Source organism: Muntiacus reevesi, chromosome 9, assembly GCF_963930625.1.
Source record: "Muntiacus reevesi chromosome 9, mMunRee1.1, whole genome shotgun sequence".
Taxonomy (NCBI): Eukaryota; Metazoa; Chordata; class Mammalia; order Artiodactyla; family Cervidae; genus Muntiacus; species Muntiacus reevesi.
Window position 1 is genome coordinate 4,167,668 of NC_089257.1, and position 11,327 is coordinate 4,178,994.

General features: G+C 36.9%; 1 protein-coding gene across 1 annotated transcript; it reads left to right on the forward strand.

The window, feature by feature from the left end:
• Positions 1-10,177: 10,177 nt before the first annotated feature.
• Positions 10,178-11,110, forward strand: LOC136175044 (olfactory receptor 4C16-like). The gene has a single exon (XM_065945355.1). The coding sequence runs from the start codon at positions 10,178-10,180 to the stop codon at positions 11,108-11,110; it is 933 nt and encodes a 310-aa protein (XP_065801427.1).
• Positions 11,111-11,327: the final 217 nt, after the last annotated feature.

Sequence of the window (11,327 nt, forward strand, 5' to 3'; positions counted from 1 at the left end):
GTGTCAGCTGCTGATATGAGCTACAGCTAAGAGTTAGAAGACCTGAAAAAGCAGCACCTGATTTATAACCAGTGATTATTTGACTTCAAGTATTTCCAGGATCTCAGGGAACTTATGGGTTTTTTGTTTGTCTGTTGTGTTTTTTGTGTCTTTTTTTTCCCCATTTATTCATCATCCAGCATTTGGCTCTTAATAACCTGCTAAATAAAGAGCTTAAAAGAGAGCTACTTCACTAATGCTATGTTCTTCTTAGGCTTTTTATTTTTCCTTCTCTTTTAAAACAGTGTTTCCATGTGAAATACATTTCTCCCTTTTACTCTTAATATTCATTGTCAGCATCTACCTTCTCCAGGCACTATAATAATGCCATACTGACTCTATTTTACAAATGAGAGAACTGATTCTCACAGACTTGAGGCAACATAGCCAAGGTTGTACAGCAAGTGAGCGGTGAAGCCAGAATGTGGACCATATTTTCTGACTCCAGAATCAGTGCCCTCAAACATCAATATTTCTCCTCTGGTCATTGCATTGTGATTTTATCATTTACCAATTATGGTACTAAGTATATTACAATATACCATACAACCCTGCTTTATCTTCAAATAAATATGAAGTAGCTTCTTCTTTCTATGCTCTTCTCAAATGTTATGATGATTCTTCAGTAATTCAGTGCCTTACTTATATATATTAAGTTAATGAAATACATCTAAAACTATAATTTCTGAATAATATATTGCTCATTAATGAAGATCACAAAGCATGATGATCTAGCAAAGACCCAGGTCACAATATAATCCACTCAAACCTGAGTCAGTCCTAGTCATTCCTTTCAGTTTTCTCTGTTCCCTAAGTGGAGTTAAGGATTCTAGAATATAATAGTGACATTCAATAATTAGTTTTTATGCTAATTTTTAGAAATGCCAAAATATATTGAACTTGCAGGCCATGAGGTTAGAGTTTCCCTGGGATAACATCAAAATGACCAAAAGTCAACTCCAGAAGACTTCAAATCTAATCAAAAGCCATTCGAATCTGAGGGCACACTTCTCTATGGATTTTTATGACCCAGTTGGGGGAAGGAGTTCTCATCACATGTTCCCAGAAGGCTGGGTCACCACAAAATGTTTCTCAGTTCTGGTTCAGATGATCACCCATGTTGAGTTAACTTTACCGCACACCGCTGATATTACAGTGGTCTCCCTACATACTCAAATGGGCCAGCATCCCTCTCCAACACCCCACAGCAAGAATGGAAAATTTGGCAACTGTCAGTTCTTCAGTCACATTTCAGTAGCTGGGAAGACCAGGTTAATTTCTGTTACAGAATGCCCTGGTGAGAAACAATGCAGAAAGATCATTCTCAAAATATTTGTAGGCACCAGATGTTGTACCAAGAGCATCTGCCACCCTCAGTTCGTTCCAAGAAGAACTTATTATCCTTCCCTGTTAAAGGCCATGCATTTTTAACCTGATCTATCCTATATCCTAAGTTTTCTTTCTCCTCTTCCTGCCCAATTCTGGTAGGTATTTTCCAATATCTCATTAGAAGAATTCACAGACACCCCTTCCAATGACCATCATTATATAAAAATCTCCAAACCAAACAAAAAGCAAATTTTTAGAGATAAATGTCATATATTTTAAAGGATTTTCTGTGTGTGTGTGCGTGTTTATGAAGAACCTGGAGATATTGAATAAGGAGATATTGTCTCCGAGTCACACCTAAAATATTCACCAATATTGAGAGTAAATGTTCTCTTAGGGCTTCCTGGGAGCAAAGTGATAAAGAATCTGCCTGCTTATGAAGGAGACAAGAGACACGGTTGTGATCCCTGGGTCAGGAGAACCCCTGAGGTAGGACATGGCAGCTCACTCTAGGATTTTTGCCTGAAGAATTCCATGGACAGAGGAGTCTGGTGGACTGGAGTCCATGGGGACAGAGTCGGACATGCCTGACAGACTGAGCATGCATACGTGTGTATTAACAATAAATCTGAGTCCTGTGACGGGGTTGTGGACGCATCATTATGGAGATTGTACGTGGCAGTAAATTATGTTGTCATGTCCCAGAGGGACAGAGAGGTCACAAATGACACTAATGTAGGCATTTAGCTCTTCTACCTTTCAAATGCTGAATTCTAAGGTGATAAATAATTTTGGCTGAAGACCAAGCATGAAACTGAAGTTCATAAAGTCCCTATTTAACAATCTTTTGAAAGATACTCAAATATGAGAAATAATTGGCTACACATTGAAAAGGCACCCTTAGGTGCCATGTATGTAGACAAAGAACACTTCACAAAGGGACACCATGTCTTGAATGTGAAGATGGCTCTGTGCCCATGCCCTGAGTGACAGGAAGTGGGAGAAGAGTGATCTTAGGAAGATGCGCTGCGTGAAAGCAGAGAGTTGGCATGAACTTACAGATGGGGAGAAAGGAAAGCGGCCTTGGTCTCCATCCCTGACTGCGCAGGGCGCTAGAGACAGAGGCACCATTCAAGGTGGCTGATGTAACGTCTTCAGAGAACCTTTTATTATGTTGGGGGAATTGCAGCCTGCTACGGGAGCCATTTTCAGTAGCTTGATAGTAGAATTCAGCTCCAAAGCTTTTTTCCAAGAAACCACTGTTGCTAAAAGAAGTTGTCATTGGAGAGTTGATAAACCAAAGTGTCTATTAGTGTGGATAAAGTTTTGGCACCAAGTGTTGTGGATAATTAAAGCATTGCATCATCCATGGACACCGGGAGACTGCATTGGAAGGGGGCAGTGACCACGGTTTGCCGTATACCTCAGAGAATGCACTTTTCCTGACCTGCTTCATGAGCCAAAGGCAGGAGCTGGAGCCCCAGGGCATCTCTAAGTAAGGCGGATCTAAAGAATATGTCATAGTCCTTGCCTCAATGTAGCTCACGACTCCAAGAAATTACACTCTAGAGAAACACCTGGTATTTTCATGTAGAAGTCTCTACATCAGGGAGTAAATACATTGGATTAAATTTAATAATGGCTTTTTTTTTTTTAGAGCAGTTTTAGGTTCACAGTTTAGTTGAAAGGATCATACAGGTTTCTCATATACCCCTACCCCTACACATATGTAGTATCTCCCATTATCAACTTCTCCTAGAGTTCATTTGTTCCAAATTTATTACAAATGATGAACTTACATTGACACATATTAACCCAAAGTCCATAGTTTACCTTAGGGTTCTCTCCTGTTGTTGTATGTTTCATGAATTTGGAGAAAAGTATAATGATATGCATCCATCATTATATCAATAGTGTCATAAAGAGAGTTTGCACTGCCTTAAAGATCCTGTACACTTCACCTATTCACCTCCCTCCCACCAACTCATGTTGAATTTCTGATTTATGTGATAGAATAAAGGTAATCTATCTTTCTGAGTTCTTCACTCAGTGTAAGGAATCTGTCATAGGTTAAAGTCCTTGCAGACAGTGCCTGCCATTATATGGTACCAGGTACTGGGTTTACTTAGGACTCAAGGTCCTGGAAGTTAATCTATTTATAGAGCTCTTTAACAAATCGATGGGAAAGTAAATATGATACATCTCATCATTTAAACAACAGAATATATTATTCTACTTGGTTAGGGTTTTGAACCCAGGCCATATTCAGTTGAACAAAGAACTATGATATCATGCAACACTCTAATAAAGATCTTCATTATAATGCCTCTTCTCCTAAATTCTAAATGTGGTCTTTAACCGAGGTATGTATGCAGGAGTATGCAAATACTTTATTAATATTTTCCATATTGATAGAAGCATCATAAACCTCTAATCTAATTGTATAGATCACATAGTTTAATAATATATAATAAATAAGAATAAGTCTTTCTGCCTCAAAGAAATTTTCTTTCCTTCACAGGACTCTGGTCCACGTTAGTGTTGAAAAAATTGTCTTACAAATGATAAGGAAAAAGAGGTTAAGAATTGACATTTGTAGACTTTCATTAAAAGCTATGAACTCAGGTTGTTTTGAGGATTATAATTTTATCCATGTTCTTAATTGAAGCAACGACAACAAAAGAGAACATACTTTTGTTTAATTCTTTGCTAATCTTGTGAAAGTCTTCGGCTCTGTTCACAAATACTCTATTTGTCTTCTTTTTTGGCACATAACTAGATTACATCTCCTTACTCCTTATTGAAATTTATGATATTATTTTGTAAATCTGAATACTGGCACATCCTGAAACCTATCAATTACACTCCTAGGAAACATATTTTTATGTTCATAATTACTGTTCATAGTAGTCAAATATCTATTGACTGGATATTGAATAAACACATTTTGAAATAATCTCATAATGGAGTGTGATATAGCCATGGAAATGAATTTACAGCTAAATTCAACAACCAAAATGAAATACAGTAGTGTTGGATGAAAAAAATAAAAGCAATTCCAAGAATTCTGCATATAGGATGTTAAGTTCTATAAAATTCAAAGCCAGGGAAAATATATATAGATAAAAATATTTTATTTTTAGGACAAAATTAAAATATTTGTTACTTTTAAGAAGAGGTGGACAGCAGATAGGGAAGTGTTTAAAATGTTTAATTATGGGTAATATTTTCTTGAGATGGTAGTAAGTTTACTAGAATTCATTTTATTATTTACATAAATTCCAAAAAGCAGTATGGAGTAAGAAATGGCAACCCACTCTAGTATTTTTGCTTGGAAAATTCTGTGGACAGAAGAGTCTGGCAGGCTACAGTCCACAGAGGTTGCAAAGAATCAGACATGTCTGAGTAGACACACCTGAGCAAGTGTGCATGCACAAAAAAGCAATAATATAAAATGAATAAATGAAAGATGGTAAAAATTTTTTGGAAATGGGTGAATTCTATGGCTGAAAATTTATTATAAAAATGGGTATCTTCTATTGGTTGGATCTGCTTCCTTTTTTGTTCACTTCATTTTTAATTAGGCTGTCTCCATTATGGTTAAATTAGGCAGGATTTCCCAGTCTACATTTTTGGCAATTCTATTAGGAAAAAAAAAGATAGTGACTTTTCTCAATAGTGAAGAAAAATTATTTTAATAAGATGTTTTCCTTAATAAGTGTCTCTTTATTAGTTATCAAAACAAATGGAAATGAATTAGAAAAAGATAAGATTTCTGCTCATTGTTCATATACATTTTAATCCTCAGACTACTTGTTGCAAATCTGTGGTTTCTTGGTGAAGGAAAGCTCTAGCACACAAAATAAAATCTTGTTTCAAGCACCCTGGTGCCTTCCCTAGATTGTAATTACAGGTAGTTTACAAGGGATAGCGAATAAGAACAAAGGGGCGCCCTAGAGCACTGGGTGGAGCAGAGTAGCTCCTTTGTGAGTCGCTGTTTTTGTTTTTTTTTTAAACTAAAGTCAGTGTTGTTTCCTTCCTCTCCTCTACCCCTGCCATCCATTTGAATTTTCTTCTTTTTCTCTGGTAACTTCGGTCAGCCCGAGGCACCTAATGCCTTCAAACCCTTTTCCATACTTGGTTCCTGAGTATAAGGAGGGTAATTTCTATTGGCTAAGTGGACAAACCAAAAGTTAAACCTATTACAACATTGGGGATGTTTGTCATGAACAAAGGAAGGGAAACTTTAGGGAATACTACTCTCTGTGATGCTAATACCTAACGTCATTATGTCTTAAAATATTCCCTTTAGAATGCAGAAGGGTTTATTTTTTTCTCAGCATTCCATGAGAAAGCTGTTTTGAAAAAAGGATGAAAAGCTTTGACACTAATTTAGAGGGTTCTAACAGGTAAGAGATTACTTACTTGATTGCACTGAGAAAGGCATCATGCAGAATAATTTAACAAATTTAAACAATGTATTTCCATATGGCTTTTTCCCTTGAAGAAGGAAATAGAAACTAATACAGGTAATAACTGTGACATAAGCTTCTTGGAGAATGCCAGCCACTCCACATCCAAGAGACAGCTTTAAATAGAATGCTGTATATCACAGATTAAAAGTATTACTCTTTCCATGTTTCTAAAATGATATTTTAAGAATATAACTTGTAGTTGATATGCATCTGGATTTATTTTGAAACAGCGAATAACTACACCTGATAGAAGATTCAGAGGAAACATAACAAAATGAAAGCTAATAATTGCATAATGAAGGTGAAGGGTAATGTGCCATATATGTGGGGGGAAATTTCTATCTTTCTCTAATTTAGGCTTTTGAGGGATAAAGAACCTTGGGTAGATCTGTTCACCTTCCCACAGAGAAAGGTACATTTTTCATAGAAATTAAATGAATATAGAGATTTTCCTAAAGATAGAGGTGAAAGAGAAACAAATCAGAGAGGGTGGTATAGTTTAAGAGAGTCCCAAGGAAACCAAAGTTTTCACTGTGGCTTCTGTAATAAAACAGATTTGTCAGGTAGAAGAGCTTCTCTGGGGGCTCAGACGGTAAAGAATCTGCCTGCAATGTGGGAGACGGAGGTTCGATTCCTGGTTTGGGAAGACCCCTCGGAGAAAGCATGGCAACTTACTCCAATTTCCTGTCTGGAGAATCCCGTGGACAGAGGAGGCTGGCGGGCTGCAGTCCACGGGTTCACAAAGAGTCGGACACAACTGAACGATTAAGCACACACAACCCCATCAGGTAGAAGGATCAACATGACACCTTGTGTTTCACTCTCTTTTGTTCATCACCTTTTCTGTGTGATTTTCTTTCAGCTCATCTCTTGTAGCGCCCAGCTCAAAATGCTATCTCTTTATTAATGTTTCGGGAAATTTAGCTGTTCTAAAATTGGCCAAACTTGTTTGAAGAGTTAAAGTACAGTAGTTAGTAGAAGATAATGCTGTTTTATCAGTGCAGTTTTGTCACTCGATTATTACAATTCATTTTTGTGTCAGATACCTTTGAGGATCTGATTTAAGATGTCAAAACTCCTGGGAAAAGTCAACATATGGTCATACAGAAAAACATATAGAAAAATACTCATTGATGCTAGAAGGATAGGAAGAATATCAAGGCTGTCCTTGCATTCTTGAAGGGTCAAGGATTCATGTAAAAAGTGTAGAAAACTCACAATGATCATCTTAGGCATGCCAAAGTCCTAAAATCTTCCATGGCCAAGTGGTCCTGTTCTGAGTACAACATGTTTTACTCCGGGTTGTGGAGCTGATTAAATTATTTAAAATTTATGCCATTTTGTTTTTTCAAATATATAAGTTGGAAGCACATTTATCTGTTTACCATACCATACATACTATACAGATGGCAACAGTAAATTAATAATATGAATGTGTTTTTAATCAGAATAGTACTAAAAACAATCAGATGATTATTACAAGAAGTAACTAAGAAGGTTCAGCTTAAAAACACTTATTAAGCATGTACAACAGCATCGAAATATGTATATTATCTATAGTGAAACATATCACCAGACCAGGTTGGATGCATGAGACAAGTGCTTGGGCCTGGTGCACTGGGAAGACTCAGAAGGATTGGGTAGAGAGGGAAGTGGGAGGGGGGATCGGGATGGGAAATACATGTAAATCCAAGGCTGATCCATGTCAGTGTATGACAAAATCCACTACAATATTGTAAAGCAATTAACCTCCAACTAATAAAAATAAATAAAAAAATTAAAAAAAAACTTATTAAGCATGTACATTGTGCAAGGCATCAGGTTTGGATTTGGGGACAGCAAAATCCTAAAGGCTTCAAAAACTCTACATCTATGAAAGAAGCTAAAGGAAGCTCACACAATTTTGATTTTAAGTATAATATGTGATAGTATAAGATAAGCTATAAAAGATACTCTTAGAGAACTGGAGAATATCCTTCATCTCAAAGCGATTGCTGATGGCTTTCAGAAGAGATTATTTTTCTTTTTTTAATTAGTTTATTTTTTTAATTGAAGGATAATTGCTTTACAAAATTGTGTTGTTTTCTGTCAAACCTCAACATGAATCAGCCATAGGTGCTCTTGGGAGTTGGGTCCTGAGTTTCGAGACAGCGTAACTAGAAATAAAATTACAATTAAGGAAGGAAGGAGACTACTGAATACACTATTGAGTGAATATTTGATAAAAACTCACAATTATTTGCAAGTTAATGATTAATCATGTGTATTTATGGGCTTCCCTGGTGGCTCAGATGGTAAAGAATCTGCCTGCAAGGCAGGAGACCCGGGTTTGATCATTAGGTTGGGAAGATCCTCCAGAGAAGGGTATGACAACCCACTGCAGTATTCTTGACTGGAAAATTCCATGGACAGAGGCGCCCGTCCATGGACTTGCAAAGCGTCAGCCATGACTGAGTGACTAACACACACACACATGTATTTATGATTCTTAATTTATCTTACAAGTGTATGTCCTAATGTATAAATAAAATTGTTCTAGAAATAGACAATTTAAAGAGATTGATAAGATACAAAACAAAAGCCATATACTCAAAAGAGTGGCCACAATCACAGGCCATATTTTCAAGTACAAATCCTTCATGATGGATCACTCATCCAGATGCATAAGGAAAGGATGAGTTTATTGCACTGACCGAAATCCCAAGACACAGTTCCTTGACCATTTAAGATCTTTGCCAAAGATTGCACGGTCTAAAGAGACTATTTTCTAAAATACGAGAAATATTAAATAACTTTGACATTTTACAGCAGGGGTTTTTATTTGCAGGAAGATAATACGTGATTCAACTACTTTGAGGAGAAGAAAATTTATTGAGGGGGAGAAAAGCAATAAACAGGGATCATTGTCTGTTTGGTTCATCAGTTTGTGTTTTGCTGGCTCACAGCTTTCACGATGATGCAGTGAAGATACGGGTGGGACTGAGGAAGGATACAGTGGGGGACGTTTTCCAAATTATATTTAAATCTGTCACACTCAGTTTATATATTTACCTGCAAATGGTGTTCTTTTCAGCATCATATTAACAATAAAAACCTAGAGGAAAGATTCTGTTCTATGAAGTGAAGTCAGTGATAATATTTCTTTCCACACATGAAAAAATACTAACTTTTCATTGAAGGAAATGATGTTTCAAAGTTGAATAATCATTGATTTTGCAAAGACAGAAAGCAATTTGAATATAGGCAGTTACTGACTATCTGCTGCTCCTCTTGACTAAAATTATATGTTCCTCTCTCTCTTCTGAATATTTGTTCTGTTACAGTAATGTGGAGATTCCGGGTACCCAGATAAACCAAATTATACTGGGGATTACAACCATGATTAGACCCGAAGAGAACTACCTGCTGACATCTCTTCAAAGGACCTCAGTTCTAAAATGCTTAAGCAAAGCTCTTAAAGCTTAAACATATAAACTATTGAGTGAACACACCTTGTAATTTACAAGTAAGTTCTGGAACTTCGCATGTTTTGAAGGGTGTTTCCAGAAATGAGAAAAAAGAAAAGAGGGATTGCAAATATTTGTGATATTATCAACCATTGAAGAACATTCACTTCTCTCCATTAGTGTATGTCAAGTAGTGAATATCATAAAGTTGTTTAAAAGTAAGGACGTTATAATTGAAAGTGCTTTATCTTCCTCTTTTCAGGCTGCCACATATGGAAGGGAATGCACAGGGAAGTGGATCATATTATAGACATTTCTATATGTAAGTATAAAAAGCATTATATATATCTATCTATATCTATCTATCTATATATATATATATACCATTGATATATGGAGACATATTTAGGGGATGGGACTGGGCTGTAATTTTTGCATTTACGTTATGAACTTCCATAAGCAGTAAAATATATCCAAAATGCCAGCTGATACACTCTCCAAACATGCTTCCTCCCCCCACCCCAATTAAATGAACATGGAAAGTAATTAAGTTAATAAAATGGAACTGTATTTCTTAACTTAATATTCATTGAGCAAAATTAATGAGAATCACGTAAAATTAACAAACAGTTGCATTTGAAGAGTGCTACAGAAAAGTCTACTTTTCACAATCTTATATGGGACTCATAATGACCCCATGAATTTGTCATTACAAATTAAGTGTTGAGGTGACTTGTTAAGAAACCACAACTAAACTGTCTATGATGAAGAATATTTATCTCACTTAAAATATTCCTAAAAATCACACATCACATCACAAATTAATTCTTTTCTATTTCTTGCAGATTAAGCATTTAGCACTCACACCTTCCCCTCACTGATGAAATCATGCAACTGAATAATAATGTGACTGAGTTTATTCTGCTTGGGTTGACACAAGATCCTGTTAGGAAGAAAATAGTGTTTGCCACTTTCTTGATTTTCTATTTGGGGACCTTGTTGGGGAACTTTCTGATTATTGTTACCATCAAGACCAGCAGGGCACTTGGGAGTCCAATGTATTTCTTTCTTTTCCATTTATCCTTATCTGATGCCTGCTTCTCTACATGCATAGCCCCTAGGATGATTGCTGATGCCCTTTTGAAGAATGCCACTATCTCTTTCAGTGAGTGCATGATCCAAGTCTTTACAGTCCATTTCTTTGGCTGCCTAGAGATCTTCATCCTTGTCCTCATGGCTGTTGACCGCTATGTGGCCATCTGTAAGCCTCTACACTACACGACCATCATGACTCATCGAGTCTGTGGTGTGCTAATGTCCCTGGCCTGGTTGGGGTCCTCCGTGCATTCATCAGCTCAGATTTTTCTAGCCTTGAGTCTGCCTTTCTGTGGTCCCAATGTAATTGATCACTACTTCTGTGACTTGCAGCCTTTGTTGAAACTTGCCTGTACAGACACCTATGTGACCAACTTCCTCTTGGTGTCCAACAGTGGGGCCATCTGTACAGTGAGTTTTCTCATGCTGGTGTTATCCTATGCTGTCATCTTGCACTCTCTGACAAACCACAGCGCTGAAGGGAGGAAAAAAGCCCTCTCCACCTGCATCTCCCACATCATCGTGGTTGTCTTGTTCTTTGGTCCTTGCATATTTATATACACTTGCCCTGCAACCACCTTCTCCATGGATAAGATGATAGCTGTGTTTTATACACTTGCAACACCTTTGATCAACCCTCTGATTTATACCCTGAGGAATGCAGAAGTGAAAAATGCCATGTGGAAGTTATGGAGCAAGAAGGTGGTCTCAGATGACAAAAGATGAATGGAAGTTTCAAAGTTTTCTTCAGAGTTTGGATTGATCTTAAAGAAGCCCATAGACAATAATATCCTCTTCTTGTGGAGTTAATATAACTCTAACTCAGAGCGTGAAGATGACTTCCTTTAATAAAATAGGCAATGTGACCACACATGCTAGTTAGCATTGAGTCAAATATTTGTAGAGGCGGCAGCATCAGGTACACACAGTCATGTAAGATCAT